Here is a 23148-nt window from a genome sequence, read left to right as displayed (position 1 = left end):
TTAGCTTTAAAATTCTAAATTGGGAAACTTCTGTTGTGGTATGGATCACTTTAATTTTTCCTCAGAATCAGTTGATGTCAGTCAGAACACTGCGGAGTCTGGCAATGGCTCTGTTTTTTAGAGGTTAAGTGATTTGTTATATTCACACAGTACATAGCCAGAAGAGCTGGGTATAAAACATATCCCTTATTCCTAGACCAGTTCTTTTCATTTTATGCCATGATACTTTCCAGGATTAATCAGTATTAGTAAACCTCTGTCTTCTGTTTTTAAAATATATTTTGTTTTTTTACTACACCTTTATTCATATATAGAGAATAGATTTAATGAATTTCATAGATACAATTCCAAGAATAGAATACTTTCCTCCCTTCTTCCCTCTTCCTTCCTTTCAAAAAGAATTTTTGTGATAACATACTTTCAGTTTTCTTTATAATCACAGGTTCAATGCTTCTCTAAACAAAGACCTGTACAAATATCTGTAGGTAGGCCGGCCACTGTTCCACAGGGATATGAACAACAATCAAATCACAAGATGTCAGTTTTGCTCAGTATACATTAGGGTTTTTTGTACTCTATATATTAGAGTTCTAGAATAGAAATATCAGATAGTATGAAGAATGTACTATGGAGTTGTGATTTTAAATACACAATAAATATGCGTAAATATGATAGAATTCTTTGAAATGTATTTGGACCAGAAAAGTTTCCTCCCAGAACTGCTCTAAGTTATATTTGCTCCCTAATTATTTCTGGCCTCCCACATTCAACTTAGTTGTGTACCTTCTGAGTTTCTAGATTTATCACATCAGCACTTCTTCTTAGTTCATGGCCATCAACTTATTTCAACTCTTATTGTCCATCTCTTGGACCAGGGCAGCAGCCTCCTAATTAGCTTCTGATAGAGATTTTATTCCTCTAGTTTTGGCCTCCTGTCTTTGTGAGGAATTGCCATAGCAATCACCCTGATGCCACACTTTTGTTATTCTGTTCCCTGCCCCCAAGCTTTCAAGAGCTCCTTACTGCTTACAGCATTAAGAGCAAACTCCTTTGGCTAATGTTTTCCTCTTTCTTTCTTTCTTTCTTTCTCTCTCTCTCTCTCTCTCTCTTTCCTTCCTTCCTTCCTTCCTTCCTTCCTTCCTTCCTTCCTTCCGGTATGAAATTGTGAGCAGTATTTCTTCTTCTTTTTTAAAGAAAGCTTTTATTTAATGAATATGATTTTGTAAACAAACTTTACAGTTAATTTTCATAGTACAACTCATTAAGGATAGAGGTCCTATCTGGGGAGTAAGTACACAGTGCCTCCTGTTGTTGACTTAACAATTAACACTCTTATTTATGATGTCAGTGATCACTTGAGGCTCTTGACATGAGCTGCCAAAGCTATGGAAGCCTTTTCAGTCCACAGACTACATCAGTATTTAGATAGGGCCATAAGCAAAATGGAAGTTCTCTCCTCCCTTCACAGAAAGGTACCTCCTTCTTTGATAGCCCCTTCTTCCTACTGGGCTCACACTCACAGAGATCCTCCATGTGGATCATTTTTTGGCCACAGTGTCTTGGCTTTCCATGCCTGAAAAACTCTCATGGGCTTTCAGCCAGATCTGAATGCCTTAAGAGCTGATTCTGAGGCCAGAGTTCTGTTTAGGGCATTTGTTATTCTATGAGTCTGCTGTGTGGCCTGCTTCCCATGTTGGATCATTCTCTTCTTTCTAATTCTATCAATTATTATTAGCAGACACTTGGTCTTATTTATGTGATCCCTTTGACACTTAACTCTATCTTTATGATCAGTTATGAACTTAAAGTGATCACTTCAACTAGTAAGATGGCATTGGTACCTGCCAATTTAATGGGATTTGGAGCCCATGGCAAGTTTTTAGCTTTACCCTTAGGGGTAAGTCTGAGGGAGAGTGTGCTGAACTGTACAGCTTCTCTCTCTCTCATTCCCACTCTTATTTTTAACGAAGATCAATTTTCAATTGGATTTAAACACCTCTGATTAATTCTATGTTAAGTAAAGAGTTCAACCAATGGTATTAAGTAGAAAAATAAAATAATAAACTGTTTCTTGACAGTCAAGACAAGGGCTGTTCAAGTCATTGCTTCTCATAGTGTCAGTTTCACTTCTACATGTTTCCTTTTAGGTGCTCAGTTAATTATCACATATCAGGGAGAACATATGGTATTTGTCCCTTTAGGACTGGCTTATTTCAGTAAGTATGATGTTTTACAGATCCATCCATTTTAAAAAATTAAATCTGGTCATTAGCAACAAATTGGCTAATATTTTCTAAATTATTCTTCCACTCTATTCCTCTGGATAACCGTTGTCGTCTCCTCCCTCCATACTTAGGCTGGCACTGACTCCATTGCTAAGAATGCCCCCTTCCCTCTGCTCTGGGCCCCAATTTTGAGCTTCTGTTAATCTGTATCATTCTTCCCAATCAACAGGACCTCTCTGGTGGCCCTATAGAGCATGTTCTGCTGTAAATTTTTCATATTCTACTTTTTAGGTGAATTATGCTGGATTTGACTCTTCCCCCTTCATGTATCTTGTGAGGGGAATATATTTTTTTTTTTTGGCAGGCAGAGTGGACAGTGAGAGAGGGACAGAGAGAAAGGTCTTCCTTTGCTGTTGGTTCACCCTCCAATGGCTGCCGCGGCCGGCGCGCTGCGGCCGGCACACCATGCTGATCCGAAAGCAGGAGCCAGGTGCTTCTCCTGGTCTCCCATGCGGGTGCAGGGCCCAAGCACTTGGGCCATCTTCCACTGCACTCCCTGGCCACAGCAGAGAGCTGGCCTGGAAGAGGGGCAACCGGGACAGAATCTGGCGCCCTGACCGGGACTAGAACCCAGTGTGCCAACGCCACAAAGCGGAGGATTAGCCTAGTGAGCCACGGCGCTGGCCAAAGGGGAATATTTTTAACTCAGTTTATATTTCTATTCTGTGTCATGAAATCTGTGACTTGCAGATATCAGGCAATCATACATTTTTGTCACTGTTGTGCTTAAATTTAATGAAAATAAAAGCGGAAAAATAAATCCAAAGCTGTACTTGCAAGGCCAAAGAAGAGAAGTTTATTAGGAAATAAGAAGTCTCAAGGATTCAGATCTAAGATGGAAATAAAGAAGTCATTTCTGTTACAAAGACTTGAGAATAGCCCAGGTCATTGCCAGATGAACCCGGATCTCTGTTCCCAGACTTGGGGTCTTCATGGCTCAGGGCAGGAGGTTTGTTAGGTAGAGAAATGGGAGCATTATCTTTTCAGAAAGTTGGCTGCTTATTCCAGGCAGTCAGTGCACTATTTAGTAGCAGGAGCCGCAGGGGGAGGTCCTGCAGACAGTGCGGCAGGGGGCCGGCTGGCAGCAGGGCGGCCGGCAGCAGGGGGCCTGCACAGACAGGAGCTGGCAGCCAGTGGTGGTCCAGCAGCAGGGCCTGCAGACCACGGCCGTGCAGGACGAGGGGCAGCAGCTGATGGGGCGGCAGCAGCCCTGCTGCAGGCCGCAGGGGTCGCAGCAGATGGGGCGGCGGCAGGGCTCGCAGATGGGGCGCGTGCAGCGGGGCACGCAGGTGATGGGGCGGCACACGGTGGTCTGGCAGGACACGGGGCGGCAGCAGCAGGGGTCGCGGCAGCAGCAGGGCTGGAGGCAGCCTCCCCCACAGCTGTGGGAGGAGAAGGAGCCGCAGCAGGAGCCGGTCATGGTGGTGTCTGGGGTTGGTGTGGGCTGGTGGGTTGAGGGGAGTTGGGTGTTGTCAGGTGTGAGTGCCTTCCTCCTGCCCTGGGCCCTTTATATACCCTGGCCGGGCACTGATGACCTTTCTTGTTTATATTTTGGCCAATTAAGTAGAATTTGGTTTTGACTAATGATGGCATGTGACTAATGGGTGCACATGATCTCATTAAATAACTCTTGCTGCATTTGTCAATATAGACATATTTACACTGTTCATCATGAAAACTGAAAAAGTTCATAACCATTTGAGATGACAGCAGCTCTTGATGTTTGAATAGCTACTATCCAGGTATACCTGGACAAAATAGTCCTAAAGGAACTTCAACTTGAAAAAGAAATTAAGCATAGAGTAGTGTGAGCCCTGACTAGGTCCTTGGCTGACCTGTGAATCAGATGTGTCCTTTCCACTTTTCTTAAGGCCTCTAATAATGACTTTGTCCTCAGTTTTAGATCCTGTGATTTTAATCCTGTGAGTTTAAACTGCTTGTTAGATTCCTTTTTCCAGATTTAAAAAAAAAATTCTAGGTGAAACCTCCAATGGAAGCAGTTTCTACAAACTGGCTCTGCATCCCCTGGAGAGAAGCCACCTCCTGCTGGAGCCGTTTTGACTCCCCTTCCCAAAGACGCCCCTTTCAGCATGAAGCAGCCAGAGCGCTCATCACCCAGTTCCCTAACAGATGTGAGGGTTTCCGTCTTCAGGAGGTGGGTGGGAATGTGAGGAGTCAGATGGGTTAATAGGTACTCAGGGGATCCCAGTGGAATTTGGGGTGTAAAATACTTGCTTCCTTCCCCAAAACATTATCTTTAGCAAGAACAAACAGGCCACCCTCCTTCCTTCAGAATCTCCAAATTTACCGTGAGAATAGCAAGGGAGCTCTTCCTGAGCTCACAGCTTATTGTGGATACAAGTCACCTATCCCACCCTTAGCAGGCCAGACAGGGTGGAGAACGGTAAATGAGGCCTTTGGATGGGTTTTGACCCAGGCTGGTAACTGAATGCCAATCTGGTTGTCAAGGTGTTTTTTTTTTTTTTTTTTGAAATTGTACTTAAAAAGCCCACTGCCACCCGTCCCTTTGGGTTTATTCCTCTCTTGGAAGCCCCCCCCCCCCCACGCCACTCTAATAAATACTTTTGTGGATTTCTTGGGAATACATTTGCTATCACTTGATATAGAAGAATATCTGGTCCTTGGATAGGACAGAAGCCCCTACACTTGTATGGGAAAGGCACAGGTGTTCTCCGTAGACTTGGTTAAATACAGGAATAAGGTGTCCGAGACTGCCATGGAGCTTCCTTTCCTGCAGTGCAGGTGGTGTGCAGCTGGTGTTGCATCTCTGAATCAGGACCTTTCAGCACTTGCCTTCCTGGGGCTTGCAGTGAAGAGTTTGAAATGGGAAACTTTGCTCTTATACACTGTGATGTGGATGCTGTAACTCTCAAGTGATGAGATGATGTAGGTTGTTTTTTTTTTTTTCCAGCCAGCATTGCAGACACAGTCAGGATGCTGTTGAGATGACGCACACTGGGAGGACACATGGTGTTTCTCTCGTGGCACCTGCTAAACGAGTTTTATGTGCTTCTTCGGGAAGTGTCGCCAGGGGCAGGTTGGGAATGGCAGTAGAGAAAGAGACTCATTACTTTCCACTTTTACCACTTGTGTCATTCACCAGACAAGAGGAGGATTACTTTAGGATTGTCCTCATCCATCAAAAGAATGCCTGGGGCCCCAGGATCTCAAGCTCCTCAAATGGAATTTCAAACATAATTTCAAAACTCTGAAAGGAATGTAAATTGATTCAACACAGTCACAGCTAGGGAATCTGGAGGGAGAACTCAGCTTGGTCTCATGGTTAGGACCTTTGACTCTCATGTCTCCCATTCCTTCTTCTGTTCCCGGACACAGAGTTTGGTAGAGCATAACCAGAACCTAGATAGGAAGCCGCATGTTCTGCTGTAGCCAGGGCACGTTCCCTCATGATCAGTATTCGTGTGGCAATGGGGTCTTCACGATGATCCCAGTTTGTGCAATGGGAACCTCTTCAGAATGTATCTACTGAGCAATGCTCATGTCTTTAATGCAGACTCCCCTGACCCAAGTCCAAGGTGACTGCAGAGCAGTTTCTCTCCCTTGTATAAAGACCCGCAAGGAAAGTTCTGTAAGTCACTCAGGGAATCCCTGGGCATTTACTCCCCTAATACACGTATTCCCCCCTCCCTGGGGTGGGGGTGAGGGGAGGATTCTATATTCAGGTGGGGAAAATATGGTCCATGCTGCAGCTATTCATGCGACAGGGCTGTGAGAACACAGCTGCGTGTCTCAACACTGGGGGCACGGCCTGTGCTGTCTCCTGACGCCACTTGCCCTGAAACCAGGCACCGTGAATTTAAAGCCCTGCCGCTTACTGGCTGGGGACGCTTGGGCCATATTAATAATAGTGCATATCAGGATTGTTGAGAGGATTAAATGAACCAGTATGTGCCAAGCACTGAGAACAGTTCCCAACACTCAGTGTCTTGTATTGATTAAATAAATAAATATATTTAAATTATATTAGCACCTTGTAAACTCTAGAGTTTGAGTTTAGAACAAAGACCAACATTTTTGGCAGGGAAAGGGGCCAGTTCTCTACTATGCCATCACTGAATACACATTAAATCCGAGTATTCAGAGTTGATTTTGAGTAACAGAATAAGGTAAAATAAAAACACCTGAACAGAAGGTAGAGGGCTCCCTCTCATCAAGCTGTGACTTCTCAGGAAAATCAGGTGTTGATGAACATACGGGAAGTACAAGGTACTTCAAAAAATTCATTGGAATTAGAATTAAAAGATAAATTGATTAAAAAAAAAACTATGAAATCCATGCAAACAAGGGGCCTTCAAAAGTTCATGGAAAATACTTATTATGATTCAATAAGTGACAGTCTTTTTTTAAGAAAAGTTTTTATTTATTTGAGAGGTAGAGATATAGACAGAGAGGGGGAGAGACAGAGACAGAGGTCTTCCACTCTCTGGTTCACTCTACAGATGGCTGCAATGGCTGAAACTGGGCTGATCTGAAGCCAGGAGCTTCTTCCAGGTCTCCCATGCAGGTGCAGGGACCCAAGTACTTGAGCTGTCTTCCACTGCTTTCCCAGGCCTTAGGCAGAGAGCTGGATTGGAAGAGGAGGAGTAACCAGAACATGACCTGGCACCCATAAGGGTGCTGGCGCTGCAGGTGGAGGCTTAGCCTACTATGCCACAGGACCAGCCCCTTAGTTAATCTTTCACTACTTGTTTTTCTTCAACTTCAAAAATAGAGGTGGGCAAACATTGTGTTGCCAACATCCCATATCAGAGCTGCAGTTCAAGTCCTGACAGGTCCATTTATAATCCAGCTCCCTACTAACATGCTTTTAAAGGCAGCAGAAAGTGGTCCAAGTGCTTGGATCCCTGCTACCCACATGGGAGACCCAGTTGGAGTTCTGGACTCTTGGCTTTGCCTGGACCAGTCCCGGACATTGTGGCCTTTTGTGAAGTGAACCGGCATATGGAATCTCTCTGCCTCCCTTTGCCTTTTAGTCAATCTGCCTTTCAAATCAATCTTAAAAAAAAAAAAAGCCAGAAGTGATTGGCCACGTGCTGTCTATGGTCCCTTCCCCTTCTATCCTACTGGACATTCTGTGATGTGCCAACAGGTGTCGGATCAGCAGTGAAACCAATAGACTGGGAGTGTGTGTGTGAACCCAGATGCGGCCAGCCAGCGTGTCGTTGCTGCAGGTGTTTGGTGTGGGTGTGGGAATCTGTACACCTGCTGGACGTGTGGTCATGCCCACTTTCCTCAGTTGCTGTGCTCTCTGAATGCTACTTCCGGTGCTTACGAGAAAGCCGCTGTGCTGACGTTATTTCAGAGAACACTGGAAGAGCACCGTTCTGCATCTTGCCTCAGAAATCTCTGGACAAAGAGACAATCTGCCGCAGGGAAGTATCACAAAGAGTACAATTTCAAGTTGACAGCGTTAGGTTTATTTATTCAACAACAGATAACATGGCATATGGAAAGGGTTTCTCAAGAAAGCGCACGCTGTTCTGCCACACAGCCAGCAAGGACATCTTGATGGACCTGGGCATATCCAGGGAGACCCCTAGTGGTAGTGGGCTGCTCAGTAGCAGGAGCCGCAGGGGGAGGTCCTGCAGACAGTGCGGCAGGGGGCCGGCTGGCAGCAGGGCGGCCGGCAGCAGGGGGCCTGCACAGACAGGAGCTGGCAGCCAGTGGTGGTCCAGCAGCAGGGCCTGCAGACCACGGCCGTGCAGGACGAGGGGCAGCAGCTGATGGGGCGGCAGCAGCCCTGCTGCAGGCCGCAGGGGTCGCAGCAGATGGGGCGGCGGCAGGGCTCACAGATGGGGCGCGTGCAGCGGGGCACGCAGGTGATGGGGCGGCACACGGTGGTCTGGCAGGACACGGGGCGGCAGCAGCAGGGGTCGCGGCAGCAGCAGGGCTGGAGGCAGCCTCCCCCACAGCTCTGGGAGGAGAAGGAGCCGCAGCAGGAGCCGGTCATGGTGGTGTCTGGGGCTGGTGTGGGCTGGTGGGTTGAGAGGAGTTGGGTGTTGTCAGGTGTGAGTGCCTTCCTCCTGCCCTGGGCCCTTTATATACCCTGGCCGGGCGCTGATGACCCCCAGGGGGCAGGATATTTCCTTGTTTTGTGAGTGACATTGGCATTTTGGCAAGTTTTCTAGACATTTTTTAGGTGCTCAGGTACTCCTGAAGACTATTTGCGTCCCTTATTTAATGGAGCCCCATTGTATTTGGCTATTTATGGCTCAAATATGAAGTTAATGACCCTACTTCAAAGTCTCCAATTACCTTTACCATTCAGTGATGCTTCTACGTCCCTGGGTGATGTTTTTGTAGCATGAAGTAGCTGTCATGCTCTCTGGGCCACTTACTAACAGTGGCCTTGGGCTCCCCAAGCCATGAGTGTGCTTTTCCACTGCCAAGCCAAACAAATTGGGACTAGTAAGTAGTATACGAATATTTTGAAAAAATCATGGCTTGTCAGGAAAAGAATAATTTTCCAGCCCATGTTTTGCTATTTATGTATTTGAGAGAGAGAGAGAGAGAGAGAATATCTCCCATTTGCTGGTTTATTCCCCAAATGCCCCTATAGCTGGGGCCAGGCCAGGCCACAAGCAGGAGTTAAGAATTCAATTCGATTCTCCCATGTCGGTGGCAGGAACCCATGCACTTGAGTCACTGCCTGCTGCCTCAATCAGAAGTGGAACCAGTACCTGAACCCAGGCCCTCTGATATGGCATGCAGGTGTACCAAGGAGCATCTTAACTACTAGGCCACATGCCCACCCTCCAGTCTACTTTTTGGAACCGTGGGCATACATCTTAGTTGGCCTGCATCGTCAGTGATTTTTGTCTTAGATACATGTTCATTGACTTCCATGGTTTTATTTTCCCAAACCAAGGTGACTTTCATTGTTTTTAATCTTCATGATAGCCACTGTTATTCATGTCTAAATATGCTGCAAGCATCATATCATTCTAAATAAAATAGATGGATTAATTTGTTCTTTATAGGATTCCTATGAGATAGGTATTATTATGTTCCTCATTTTATACATACGGAATCAGGGAAATAGCTTGTTCAAGGTCATACACCTACTCAGTATTGAGCCAATATACTGCTTCCAAAACCATCTATGAGAGCAATATTGTAAACCCAGAACAGACTGTGGGCATCACATTCCCAGCCATTAAGAAGTACCTTTCAGGGGCTGGTATTGTGGGGTAATGGGTAAAGCTATGACCACCAGCATCCCATATGGCTGCCAGTTTATGTCCTGGCTGTTCCACTTCTGATCCAGCCCCCTGCTAATGGCCTGGAAAAGCAGAGAAAGATGGTCTAGGGGCTTGGGCACCTGCCACCTACATGGGAGACCCAGAGGAAACTCCTGGTTCCTGACTTTGGCCTGGCCTAGCCCTGGCCATTGTGGCCATTTTGGGAGTGAACCAGGGATGGTAGATGGATCTCACTGTCTGTTTCTCCCCATCTCTCCCTTTACCCCTCCCTCTCCCTTTCTGTCTGTCTCTCTTTTTTCTCTGTAACTCTGAATTGAAATAAATCTTTTTTTTTTTTTTACAAAAAAGGAAATACTTTTATATAGGGATTTAAATTAAACATTCAGTTTTAAAGCAATTGTTATTTGTGGCATGGTTAGTTGTTAGAGTCATCTCTATATCTTACCAATGTCTTCAGAAATAGGAATTCCTAACTCACACTCAGCATTCAGAAAATTCCAAATATAACCCTAGGAGATAGTCTCACAGTTGGGCATGGTTGAGTGGTCATGGGCACCATGAGCAAAGCCACCAGGATGGTGAGGAAGTCAAGGGACCTGAGCCTGGCTAGGTGGAAGTGTGATCTTCCCAGAGTTCTTCCAGCTGGAGGTGTTTCAGACCCGGCCCAGTTCATACCCAGGGTCCCCTGCATCTCCGTGTGTGCTGTGCTTAGGCTCATTCCCGCTTATAATCCAATTGTGATTTTTCGGTGGTTTCAAACTGTCAGGACTTACAGGAAAATTATGTCACTCAGTCATTGTGTAGCCTTTGCCTCTTGATTTGCTTGGTACTGACCTTTCTCTTTACAACAAACTCCCTTCTAAGTACGTGGCCAAAGGCTCAAGTTCAAGCCTTCTTATTGGTCACAGCCCTCGTACAGTCTGTCATAGGCTCACCTGGATTTCCCCAGCTTCTGGGGCTCACTGGGGCATGGGGTTACCAGGGAAACAAACAAGATCCAACAATAATGGTGAATTTGGGGCAAAACAAGGCATTGCATGAAAAGTGCTGCAAGCTAAGGAAGTTACTCGAAGGCCATCAAAGAGAATTCTATAGGAGGAAAGCATGTAGTAGGAGAATTTAAAAGGGTGATCCATGTAGGTAGAAAGAGACTGGACGTAGGAGTCTATCCGTGGGCAAGCTGTCAGACCCTTACCAAAGAGAAAGCTCTGCCGTGCACATACTGAACGTGCAAAGGTTTTGAACATGATGGGCTTTTTGTTAGAACCTTTTTTCTTTTTTAACGTGGTATTCCAACTTTTTCCCCCAAATAGTCGATGTAGTCTTCTGCAGACATGTTTCTGTAGTACTGTGTATCAGTGAAGTACTAAAAATGTCATTGGATTTTTTAATGTTCTTTTTTTTAAAAAAAGGCCTAAAATACTAAATATACACACACACACAATCTTAGTAGTGTAAAATGAGGTATTACTACACATATGATACTGGTAGGAATTTAAAAAGTGACGACACCTTTGATGACGGAGAGGTGGGAAAGAAAGTACTTGTGCATTGCTGCAGGAAGTAGGAATTGTTACAGCCGTCTGGCAATTTATTTTAAATACATAGACCTTTTAAATCAGCATTCCTATTACTGGGAATTCATCCCATGGAAATTAAGAATGCTATATAAGAATGATTAATGAGATTTTTAGGGGAGGGGCAAACAAATAAATGAATGTCAATTAATGTGTAAAATATTGAATAAGTTTTGGTAAAACCAGACCATGAGATAACATGCAACAAATCGCAGCAAATAATTTCAACTTATAATCAATAATTTGAAGCATTTCCACAATATGCTGTTAAGTAAAAACTAAGAGGCAGAGAACGATATAGAATTATGTTTCTCTAATAATAATATTTGATATATATGATTATTTTATTTATTTATTTATTTTTGACAGGCAGAGTGGACAGTGAGAGAGAGAGAAAGAGATAGAGAGAAAGGTCTTCCTTTGCCGTTGGTTCACCCTCCAATGGCCGCCACGACCGGCGCATCGCGCTGATCCGAAGCCAGGAGCCAGGTGCTTCTCCTGGTCTCCCATGCGGGTGCAGGGCCCAAGCACTTGGGCCATCCTCCACTGCACTCCCGGGCAACAGCAGAGAGCTGGCTTGGGAGAGGGGCAACCGGGACAGAATCTGGTGCCCCAACTGGGACTAGAACCTGGTGTGCTGGCGCCGCAGGTGGAGGATTAGCCTATTGAGCCACGGCGCCGGCCAATATATATGATTATTAAGTGTGTGAGTATATGAAAATACTTCATGGAAATGGACTTCAAAGGCAAGCTTCTTTTAATGTGAAAATTTTGAAATCCATGTGTGTAAGGAGTCTTCAACAAGTTAATAGAAAAATGTGTATATGGCAAAATTATATGTGGATTTCATTTTTTTGCATCAAAATAAATTTATCTTTTTATTCCATTTTCCATTATTTTTTCAAGTACCTTCACATATGTGTATGGGAATTAGATACAAATGTAACTCTATGGCCACCAAGGCAGTATCACCGACACCTGGGGTTATTCAGTGGTCAGGAGGAAAGGAGACCATCAGGGAAGCAAAAACTGCATTTTTAAAAGTTTGCGCAGTAAAAGCAGCATGCTAAAATGATTCTACATACCATCTTTGGAAAAAGAGGCGTATGTGTATGTTTATTTTAAAAAAACACTTGAGAGAAGGAGAGAAAGACGGAGCAAGTGAGTACATTCCCATCTGTTGATTCACTCCCAAATGCCTATAACAGTGGGGACTTGGCTACATCAGACTTTAGCCAAGAACTGGGAACTGCATCCAGGTATCCTGTGGGTGGCAGGGATTAGTTATTGAGCCATTGCCTGCTGCCTCCCAGGGTCATCATCCTCAGGAAGCCAGAGTTACGAGTGGACACGGACACTCCACTGTGAGATGCCAGTGTTGTAACTGGTAGGCCAAATGCCTACCCCAGAAACTTTCACTATATTTCAAGAAAAATACTTTTCTTCATGAGATAGTATGTTCTTTTGTGGTAAGAATCCACATGTCAAGTACCACAGCAGAGAGTTGGAGAGAAGTGATGGTATATTTTCTCTTCTAACCCCCCACCAGAACTTATTCATTCAACAAATAATTTTGATTACATTCTGTGTGCCTCATATGGTGCAGATTAGTGGGAATCCAGTAATAAGCAAAGTCAGTTAACAGCCCTGCTGTCGTATAGTTCACCTCCTCTCAACAGGCACACAGAAATGCCTAAGCACAAAGGCAGAATTTTTTTGCCATTTTATTTTCTTATAGAAAGCCTTTATTTAATAAATGTGAATTTTGTAAGTAAAACTTTTGGATTATAGTGGTTCTTCCCCCCATACCCGCCCTCTCACCCTCAAACATTCCCACCTCCTATTCCCTCTCCCATCCCATTCTTCATTAAGATTAATTTTTAATTATCTTTATATACAGAAGATCAACTCTATACTAAGTAAACATTTCAACAGTTTGCACCCACTCAGACACACAAAATATAAAGTACTGTTTAAAGACTAGTTTTACCATTAATTCTCATAGTACAACACATTAAGGACAGAGATCCTACAGGGGGAGCAAGTGTACAGTGACTCCCGTTTTTGAATTAATAATTAACATTTATGACATGATCACTCGAGGCTCTTGTCATGAGCTGCCAAGGTTATGGAAGCCTCTTGATTTCACAAACTTCAACCTTATTTAGACAAGGCCATAATCAAAGTGGAAGTTCTCTCCTCCCTTCAGAGAAAGGTACCTCCTTCTTTGATAGCCCCTTCTTTCCACAGGGCTCTGACTCACAGTTATCTTTCATGTTAAGTAATTTGTTGCTGCAGTGTCTTGGCTTTCCATGCCTGAAAAACTCTCATGGGCTTTCAGCCAGATCTGAATGCCTTAAGGGCTGCTTCTGAGGCCAGAGTTCTGTTTAGGGCATTTGTTATTCTATGAGTCTGCTGTGTGGCCTGCTTCCCATGTTGGATCATTCTCTTCTTTCTAATTCTATCAATTATTATTAGTAGACACTTGGTCTTACTTATGTGATCCCTTTGACACTTAATTCTATCTTTATGATCAGTTATGAACTTAAAGTGATCACTTCAACTAGTAAGATGGCATTGGTACCTGCCAATTTAATGGGATTTGGAGCCCATGGCAAGTTTTTAGCTTTACCCTTAGGGGTAAGTCTGAGGGAGAGTGTGCTGAACTGTACAGCTTCTCTCTCTCTTATTCCCACTCTTATTTTTAACGAAGATCAATTTTCAATTGGATTTAAACACCTAATATAATTCTATGTTAAGTAAAGAGTTCAACCAATGGTATTAAGTAGAACAAAAAAATACTAAAAAGAATAAAATAGTAAGCTGTCCCTCGACAGTCAGGACAAGAGCTGATCAAGTCATTGCTTCTCATATTGTCAGTTTCACTTCTACAGGTTTCCTTTTAGGTGCTCGGTTAGTTGTCACAAATCAGGGAGAACATATGATATTTGTCCCTTTGGGACTGGCTTATTTCACTCAGGAAGATGTTTTCCAGATTCCTCCATTTTGTTGCAATTGACCAGATTTCATTTTTTTTACTGCTCTGTAGTATTCCATAGAGTACATATCCCATAATTTCTTTATCCAATCTTCTGTTGATGGGCATTTGGGTTGATTCCATGTCTTAGCTATTGTGAATTGAGCTGTATAAACATGGAGGTGCAGATAGCTCTTTAGTTTGCCAATTTAATATCCCTTGGGGTAAATTCCAAGGAGTGGGATGACTGTGTCGTATGGTAGGGCTATATTCAGATTTCTGAGGAATCTCCAAACTGTCTTCCATAGAGGCTTTACCAGTTTGCCTTCCTACCAACAGTGGATTAGTGTGAGAGGCAGAACTTTAAAACAAAATCTCTTAGGGCAGGTGTTCAGAGCTCAAAGCATGTTTCTCAGGGAAAATATAGTGGTTACTTTTCCTACCAGCCTAATAGCGCTTCACAGGAAGAACACATCTATGGATTAGTTTTGCCACCTTTTCAACCACATTGACATTATAAAAATGCATGTGAAGTTCAAAATTAGGATGGTTCCAACCAAGGCTACATTTCCACTTCTCAGAAGTAGCAGTTCCACTGGGTTGGAATTGGCTGTGGTTTGCATAGGGTTTGGGTTTATACCCCAAGGGTTCATGTGTTGGAAGCTTGGTCCTGGTGGGGCTTTTAAGAGGCAGGGTGTAGGAGGAGGTCCCTGGAAGACTGGAGGCACTGGCCTTGAAAGAATTAGTGTCTTTCTTGCGCGACCCCAGCCAGTCCCCAGTCTGTCTCCTCTGATTCCCGTCTCACCACCTGAGCTCCCTCTCTTGTGTGTGCATCTGCCATGATGTCATCTGCCACAAGGAGATGTAGTCAGGGGCCCTAGCTGGAGTTGGTGCCTCCAGGGTGGTGAGCCCAATAAACCTCTTTTCTTTACAGGGACCTAGCCTCAGGTATTCTGTTATAGTAACAGAAAATTTGTACAGTGGTACTGGCGGGAGCCATGGAGGGTGGGATAGAGGTTCTCCCAGGATGGGGCTTTCAGAGTTCAGAGACTCCTGGGTGCTTTTCTACATCAATCACTACACTTTTCTGCATTGCAGAACAGTGTGGCTGTAGCTGAGGCTGCTTCTGCCTTCCTATGTGTGTGGATTATTCATGAGTCAAGCTCATGATCAGAGAGATCTGCTAAAACCTCAGTGTGTCCCCAGCATCATCGCAAAGCCTGGAGCTTGAACCACGAGGGCCACTGCATGGAACGAGCTGAGTTATTGCAGTAGCTCTTAGATTGCAGAGCTTGGCCTGGACTGTTTCCTTCTGAAAGCTCAAAATGCAGACCTTAAGCAAAGCTTTCCTTTCTTTCCTCTGAGTCTACATAGCATAACTTAAGCTAAAAATGAGCTTTTGAAGAGTAAGAAACAATAAAAAGAAACATCTGCTTTCCCAGAAATAAAATTTTAATTTTTTTTTACCATGCAAAAACACAGTATAAGAATAATGTTGTCCTGGTGGGAAGGTGGGAGAGGGGAGATTCCGTATGAGAACCTGGAAATGGTGGAACAACGGGTCTCTGGGAGAGAGTTCCATTCACATTCTTTGATCTTTGTTTACTCATTTCTTGTGAAGCCAATAATTCAAATGATGATAGCTGATGTTTTTCTTCGGATTCTCACTGAGGTCTGGGATTCTGCATAATTACGAGAGAAAAGCCATAGGCAGTTGGAGTTGACTTAGTTGTGGAACAGGTGGGCGGTACCAGTAGTGTTTCTCATCAGGGCAGGACTGGGAGGAGTTTACAGGTGCTGGACTCCTGGCAGTGTTTTGTATTCGGCTGCTCAGTAGCAGGAGCCACAGGGGGAGGTCCTGCAGACAGTGCGGCAGGGGGCCGGCTGGCAGCAGGGCGGCCGGCAGCAGGGGGCCTGCACAGACAGGAGCTGGCAGCCAGTGGTGGTCCAGCAGCAGGGCCTGCAGACCACGGCCGTGCAGGACGAGGGGCAGCAGCTGATGGGGCGGCAGCAGCCCTGCTGCAGGCCGCAGGGGTCGCAGCAGATGGGGCGGCGGCAGGGCTCACAGATGGGGCGCGTGCAGCGGGGCACGCAGGTGATGGGGCGGCACACGGTGGTCTGGCAGGACACGGGGCGGCAGCAGCAGGGGTCGCGGCAGCAGCAGGGCTGGAGGCAGCCTCCCCCACAGCTCTGGGAGGAGAAGGAGCCGCAGCAGGAGCCGGTCATGGTGGTGTCTGGGGCTGGTGTGGGCTGGTGGGTTGAGAGGAGTTGGGTGTTGTCAGGTGTGAGTGCCTTCCTCCTGCCCTGGGCCCTTTATATACCCTGGCCGGGCGCTGATGACCCCCAGGGCGCAGGGTCACTTCCTGCAGCTGTGGTTGCCATTGAAACAGAAACCTTGGATTCAGTTCCTGAGGCAGCATCTCCAGCGTTGCTGAGCTATGCTTCCCTTTCCACGAATATTTGATGATTTATGTCATCAGAAAAATTGCCCATCCGTCAGCCAGTCCTTCCAGACCGGGTCATGTGACAAGTTGCAGGTCTGAAGGCTCTGGTGTTGCCGTCACCACACTTTCCTCTTGTTCACCACTGGAGATGAGGCGTGGGGCCGGGATGCCCGTGACTCACAGGCCCGGTTCCCAGCTGGCGTGGTGATGAATCAGACATTTCTCGAAAACCACATGGGCTCAGAAAGGAGGATGTGTATTGATTCTGCTGCAGGCAACAATGGCCATTGCTTCTGTAAAACAGCATAGAGTTCACCTTGCTCTGGAAGGTATTTGTGATCACCCAGTCACTGAAGGGATTGTTGTGGAATCTGAGTCGGCATCTAAGTTGAATCACAGTAAGTGTGTGGAAAGAGACTGTGTGAATGGTGCTGGCCTATTTGGAGGCACAGGAGGAAAGGGAATAGAAGCAAGGTAGATTCTGGACAGTAATCACAAACTTCAGGAATGCAAGCTGAAGGGAGAGCAAGCAATCAAGGGGAAGAGCTTCTCCCGGAACAATAGCAGACAGGACAAGTCTTACCTGTCCTGTGTCTGTCTGCATGCCCGTCCCTGATCATGGGCAGTGAATGAAAATGTGGTATTTCTGCCTTCCGGGTGTGGCATGCGCTTCCTATTGGATTCTTCCAAAGGTATGGAAAATATTTGTGAAGAGACCAGTTATCTTTTGTAGACATTGGGGTTTGTTGGATGAGGAATTTGTTTATGAGGTATAAAAGGATTATGAAAAGACAGGGAAACCAGCAAGCTGGTGGTGGATACAATAGCCTCATTTTTTTCAGCTACAGCTAAGAAAGCTGGGGCTCGAAAGTACGTTCAGCGTTGGGAAGTCTGTTAGACAGCATTGCCCAAGGGCTGCTCGTGGCCTTCAGGCCACATTGGACGGCTGAGGCAGTTTGGGTGTGTGCTCATTTTATATACACTCTTTGATCGCCTTCCTCGTGAACGCCTGAGGTCTGAGCTTCTGTTCCATCGTAGGCCATTCCAGTTTTTGGAAGATCATATGTGTGAAGCGGTGTCTCCAGAGTCGCATAGATGAAAAAGTGGCCAAGCTTTCCCGGAACCACAGGGCTCCTGTCGGGTGTAAACACTGAGGAGCGACTCCTGGCCTCTTTCCAAATCTGAGTTGCCCAGGACAGTGACCGCGCAGCAGTAGCTACCATAGTCACCAACAATTCTGTTCCATCTCGTGGGACAGATGGCTTAGGACAGACACGGAGCTCCAGATGGCAGGGATAGGAAACGTGTGCGCACTCATCGCTGCTGTTAATTCACAGAATGGCGGACTAAGACGTCTGCTTTCTAAAGGCTTAGACCGTCAGAAGCTTTGCTGTTCAAAGTCGTGTTCCTGAGACGGGATCTCCCTCCCGCCTGCGCAGGACACGGAGAGGCGGCCTTCGTGTCTCACCCCCGAGGCAGGAGTTCAGATGATACGGTCTCAGACAAGCGTTGCCCGTGTACCTTAACCCTCAAGTCTCCAATGGAAGAGGCCCCACGTCTGTCCCACAGCCCGGTGCTGATGCTGAGTCCTTGGCAGGCAGCCCTTTGGGCAGACTTTGAGCTTACCCCTGCACCGCTTCACGTAGCGTTCTCAGAGCCACAGCGCTCCTCCAAGTGCTTCAGTGCCAGGACGGCCCCGCTGCTCGGCCGTGCTGTGGCCTTTGCTGCGGCACAGCAGTGACCTCAGCCTGAGGGCCAGGGATGTGCCCCTCGTCCAGATCCACACATTCTCCCAAGCCTAACGTCAGTATTAGCAAGTAGTTGTTAACTACGGTGATGACGGGTGTGGGAATTGTTGTGTTTGAATCAAAACAGAATGTGCTAAGAGTAACCTATGTGATGGTGAGCGATGCCCTGGTCTTGTTTTGTTAGGAACTAATTTGGGGACCAGTGGCTGTTGGGAAGGTGTAAGGATTCTGAGGACAGAATATGCACTGCCTGGGGCAATCCATTCTCAGAATCTTTGCACACACCCTCCAGTCCTGAGAGTGAGATGGGGACGGGGAGGGCTGAGGGGTAGGGGCAGCAGGGGGGTGATCCAGGGGAAGTGGGATTCAGATCTGTGTGGTGTGACACAGAGCAAGGGAGCTGCACATTCCCAGTCCCACTTTCCTCATCTGTGAAATGGGCAGACTCTTCAGTGCCTGGTGTCCCTCATAGGCTAAGCCTAAAATCCTTACAAATGTGGAAGATGGACAGGCGATTATCAGTAATTGAAAGCAGAAAATATTTTACTTGGAAGAGTCAGAAAAATTAAATAGGGAACTGATAGAAGTTTACTCAGAATTAAATAAATAAATAAATGAGTGAATAAATTTTCTGCTTAAAGACAAGGAAAACTAAACCAGGAGTCTCTTACAGCTCTTACTATTTAATTCTCTTGGATTGTTTAGTGTGAAAGAAAGCATCTAATTACCAGAGATATAAATGGGTGCAGGGTTCCTCTTCTCTCTAATGCTGAACTCCTGTTCCCAAACCCTGCCATCTAGGACTCACTACTACAGACTTGCAGAATCCATTTTGAAAGATCCGAGCCTGAATTTGAAGGTTTTTTCACTTGTTTATTATATTTAGTAGGAAATCGATCTCCTCGGTCTATCCTGGGGAAAAAAAATCCTTCTCCTGAGTTCTTGCCTACTCTCAAAGCTCAGAGTGGAACAGGCAGCACGTCTCCTGCGGCTGTTTGATGCTGTGATGGTCAAATGCACCACAGGGAATAGAAGGAACTGAACGGTGCTGGGCGCTCCCCAAGTGCCAGGCATTTGACACACATGAAGTCAGTTAGCTTTGCCAGCAATCTGCCTTGCTGAGTGTTAGTTTTCCCATTGTGCTGATGAGAAAAGCTGAGGTTCAGAGTGGCTAAGCTATGCTGATGTTGAATTCTTGCTTGTGAATATCTACTGTTTGCACTTCGTGTCATGAGGACAATTCCACTCCAGTTGAGTTTGACCCAACAAGTAGATATCAAGTTTCAACTATGTACTAAACAGCGATCTCTGTACCAGGAACCAAAATAGGCAAATTGGTCCCTTCGTAGGGGACAAATAAATAGACGATTCAACACAATGCCTTATAAGGAGGGAGGTAAGCTCAGGATGCTGTTGGAAAACACTAGAGCCACCTAATGTAGCCTGGTGTGTGTGTGTGTGTGTGTGTGTGTGTTTTCACACGAATGTGCATTGGCATGCATGCATGTGTGTGGTGTAAGCATTAGTAAGGGTGTTAGAACGGCACTACTGGAAAAGGTGGAGCTGAATCTTGGAAGTGGATCAGTTAGGTAGATGCAGAAGGTGAAGGGAAGAAGTGGGTGGAAAAGCATTCCATATAAACAAAAGAACGTGTGCAAAAGCAAGGACATTTGGAACTGCAAGTATCCAGTAACTATGAAGCTTGAAGCAAAACAGTGAGGAGTGGGAAGCCTGGGTCTGCAGAGGGGGGCGGAGGGCGGTGGCAGAGGGCTGCATTCGCACAGATTTCCTGCTGACGTGAGCAGTCCGAGGAGGAGCCTTGGTCTCTTGCATCCCCTTCTGATGCTTGTAGGATTCCCAGCACCTGTCTCTTCCCCTTCTGTCTCCCTCATCTTCTGTGTCTCCACGCAGCGGCCTCTGCACCTTTCTCTCTTCCCCACTGTCTCCTGAGTCCCTCATCCCTTCCCTTTCTTGTCTCTTTTGGGTTATCATTGCCATTTTTATTCAAGTCCTAAAAAGCCCAAGATTTTTTCCTTTTGCACTTTAAGGAAAAAGTTTTCCCCTCTGAATTCATCCTGATGACAGTCCAGCAGGTGCTGTTGCAATCCTATGACCACATTTCGCCTGCTAGCTCCGGGTGTCTTCACTGTGGCTTGTTCTGGTGAATGCTCTTGGAAGAGTTTGGGGTCACGCTTGCCATTCCTCAAATCCAGATCGTCCCCTGAGGGGCAGATCCTGCAGTTCTAATCATAAAATAATGCACACTCTTGACCCCCCCCCCCATTGCCAGATATTTTGATTCCATGGATTCATCTGGGCCCTAAGGATGTGCATGGACCACACTTTGAAAAGTGCTGTTCCAGGCGCAGTGGTAAGAAGATGGGATGTGCTGGGCTGGTCAGTCTGCTGGGCCCACTCCAGGCTTGGTGTATTCTGTCCCCACTCCTTCTGCCCTTCTTCACTAACACCGTGTTTCCTCAGTTCTCTCACCTGACTGTGAGCTCCACGGCTGCAAGGGATGTAGCTCGTATGTCCCTAGTAGGGCAGGAGCAGCCTTGGACAGTCCCTTGATAAGCAGCTACTCAAGGCGTGGGATTCCCTTGGATAAAGTTCTGCTTAGGCTGAGCTTTGGTTCCCTTGTGTAGATTCTAAAATCCTGCTCATCTGGGTTTACGAATGAACAGGTGCCAATGAGTGAATCAGGCAACGGGGCAGTCTGCTGTGCCAGGAAAAATCAGTTTATTGACAACAGTAAGCAGTGCATTACAAAAGGTGACGCTGGGCGTCCAGCAGCCGGAACCTTCAGGGTTCAGGCTGCGCTGCAAAGTCCACACCAGGGACTTTACAGGTCAGTGTGCTGTCCTTGATGACTTCTGCTGGTGTAGCCCACAGGAGTTCAGCTGAGGCTGGCGCTGGGCGTCTGCTTATATCAGGCTGTAAAACTACTGTCGCTTTGGGTGAGGGGTGAGGCGATTGGTTTTTCTTTCAACTTCATTTAAAGGCAAAGTAGATTCTTGGGCTCCAGGGAGTTGCTCTGTGGAGACAGCAGCTCAGTAGCAGGAGCCGCAGGGGGAGGTCCTGCAGACAGTGCGGCAGGGGGCCGGCTGGCAGCAGGGCGGCCGGCAGCAGGGGGCCTGCACAGACAGGAGCTGGCAGCCAGTGGTGGTCCAGCAGCAGGGCCTGCAGACCACGGCCGTGCAGGACGAGGGGCAGCAGCTGATGGGGCGGCAGCAGCCCTGCTGCAGGCCGCAGGGGTCGCAGCAGATGGGGCGGCGGCAGGGCTCACAGATGGGGCGCGTGCAGCGGGGCACGCAGGTGATGGGGCGGCACACGGTGGTCTGGCAGGACACGGGGCGGCAGCAGCAGGGGTCGCGGCAGCAGCAGGGCTGGAGGCAGCCTCCCCCACAGCTCTGGGAGGAGAAGGAGCCGCAGCAGGAGCCGGTCATGGTGGTGTCTGGGGCTGGTGTGGGCTGGTGGGTTGAGAGGAGTTGGGTGTTGTCAGGTGTGAGTGCCTTCCTCCTGCCCTGAGCCCTTTATATACCCTGGCCGGGCGCTGATGACCCCCAGGGCACAAGGTCATTCCTTATTAATCTCTGGCCAATTAGGTGAGGATTTAGCATTGGTTAATGGTATTTTCGGTCATCCCTTACCTCATACTTATGAGTGTGCACACACCACAAATATTCTTTCATTTTTTTCTTATTGTGAATTCTTACCAAATTTAGACATTGGATTCAATTCTGGTGACTTTGCCTTGAAATACCCCTGACCTGAGAAGGGGGAAGCATGTGTGTTCACAACTAGGATGGTGCCTGATCACCCTGCTCCTTGGCCCAGAAGGGAACCTGTACTCTTTGCCTTCAAACACTCTCATGATTACCGCCCCGTGACTCGTCTTCTTGACAATGTGGATGTGACAGCAGCAGGCTAACAGCGTCACTCCAGTGGAGACAACAGCCGTGCTGCCGGGTGTCACCTTCCGCGGCTCACTTAAAGGCAGGTCTGTGGTTTTCCACGTGGGGTCCTGGGGCCTGCGGCACTGGCTTAGTCACTCTCCCTGAGCAGGACCCAGGCTTGCTTGCTCTGGTTGTTGATGTCTCCTCCTTCACCTGGAATGCCCTCCTCATCCTTCCAATCTGAACCCAACTTCCTTGGTTGTAGCACTGTCTTCATGGAGCCACCAGGGCTGTTAGCTTTGTACTTTATGTGGGTGAGTCACTGTGCCTCTAGAGTCTGTAGAGAATATATAGGCCTGTGCCCACCTCGCCGGCTGCAGAGGCTGGGAGGGTTTACCACGGCCACACAGTGAGGTCATAGCGTGGGGCTGGAGCTGCAGGCCTCCTCGTTCACAAGCAGCCTCTTCTTTGACTTTGACACTTGGTGGACTCAGTAGACTCGCCGTTAGGCAGAGAAGAGAACTGACTGAGTAGTTAGCAAGTTCTTTCCTTCATTTCAGCACCATCATTGGAAGTGACACTGAAAAAATCAGGACAGCGTTCTACCCCAGTGACAGAGCTCAGGACCTCAGCGCAGGGCCAGCATGAGGCTCTGCTGGGCACCTGCACTCATTTTCCTCTAAGAGAGGTTTCCCATAGTTCCCCTGGGCGCAGTATTTCATTGGTTGATGCTGGATATTGGTTGCCATTTTTCTGTGTACTACAAAAGAACTTTAAAGGACCACCTATTATTGAATATTTGGTGTGTTCCAGGGACTTCATATGTCTTATCTGGTTAATCATCATTCTAACTGATTGAGGCAGGTAGTATTGTCCCCACGTTGTAGACGGGGAATCTGAAGCTTAGAAGTTAACTGGTCTCCTTGAGTTCTCACAGTCTAGATTCAAACTAAACCATGTCTGACCTGTAAGTCTGT

General features: G+C 46.8%; 5 protein-coding genes across 5 annotated transcripts in view; 1 reads left to right on the top strand and 4 right to left on the bottom strand.

Annotated features, from left to right (window-relative positions):
• LOC103345078 (uncharacterized) overlaps positions 1-23148 on the top strand; it is a 224550-nt gene that overhangs the window by 16310 nt on the left and 185092 nt on the right. The gene's annotated exons all lie outside the window — the stretch shown is intronic.
• LOC100337833 (keratin-associated protein 2-1-like) lies at positions 3004-3763 on the bottom strand. Its single transcript, XM_002719145.5, has one exon. The coding sequence runs from the start codon at positions 3703-3705 to the stop codon at positions 3310-3312; it is 396 nt and encodes a 131-aa protein (XP_002719191.2). The 5' UTR covers positions 3706-3763; the 3' UTR covers positions 3004-3309.
• LOC100338086 (keratin-associated protein 2-1-like) lies at positions 7731-8342 on the bottom strand. The gene has a single exon (XM_002719146.5). The coding sequence runs from the start codon at positions 8275-8277 to the stop codon at positions 7882-7884; it is 396 nt and encodes a 131-aa protein (XP_002719192.1). The 5' UTR covers positions 8278-8342; the 3' UTR covers positions 7731-7881.
• Positions 15522-16376, bottom strand: LOC100338342 (keratin-associated protein 2-1). The gene has a single exon (XM_002719147.6). It carries the CDS (start codon positions 16307-16309, stop codon positions 15914-15916), a length of 396 nt encoding a protein of 131 aa, XP_002719193.2. The 5' UTR covers positions 16310-16376; the 3' UTR covers positions 15522-15913.
• Positions 21000-21779, bottom strand: LOC100338592 (keratin-associated protein 2-1-like). Its single transcript, XM_002719148.6, has one exon. The coding sequence runs from the start codon at positions 21719-21721 to the stop codon at positions 21326-21328; it is 396 nt and encodes a 131-aa protein (XP_002719194.1). The 5' UTR covers positions 21722-21779; the 3' UTR covers positions 21000-21325.

Source organism: Oryctolagus cuniculus, chromosome 17, assembly GCF_051225735.1.
Source record: "Oryctolagus cuniculus isolate XC-2025 breed Fujian yellow rabbit chromosome 17, ASM5122573v1, whole genome shotgun sequence".
Classification (NCBI taxonomy): domain Eukaryota; kingdom Metazoa; phylum Chordata; class Mammalia; order Lagomorpha; family Leporidae; genus Oryctolagus; species Oryctolagus cuniculus.
This window is presented reverse-complemented; position numbering and strand designations above follow the sequence as displayed.

Bases quoted from the DNA above. Each gene is read 5' to 3' on its own strand.
- LOC100338342 (XM_002719147.6), bottom strand. From the start codon at position 16,309: ATGACCGGCTCCTGCTGCGGCTCCTTCTCCTCCCAGAGCTGTGGGGGA.
- LOC100338592 (XM_002719148.6), bottom strand. From the start codon at position 21,721: ATGACCGGCTCCTGCTGCGGCTCCTTCTCCTCCCAGAGCTGTGGGGGA.
- LOC100337833 (XM_002719145.5), bottom strand. From the start codon at position 3,705: ATGACCGGCTCCTGCTGCGGCTCCTTCTCCTCCCACAGCTGTGGGGGA.
- LOC100338086 (XM_002719146.5), bottom strand. From the start codon at position 8,277: ATGACCGGCTCCTGCTGCGGCTCCTTCTCCTCCCAGAGCTGTGGGGGA.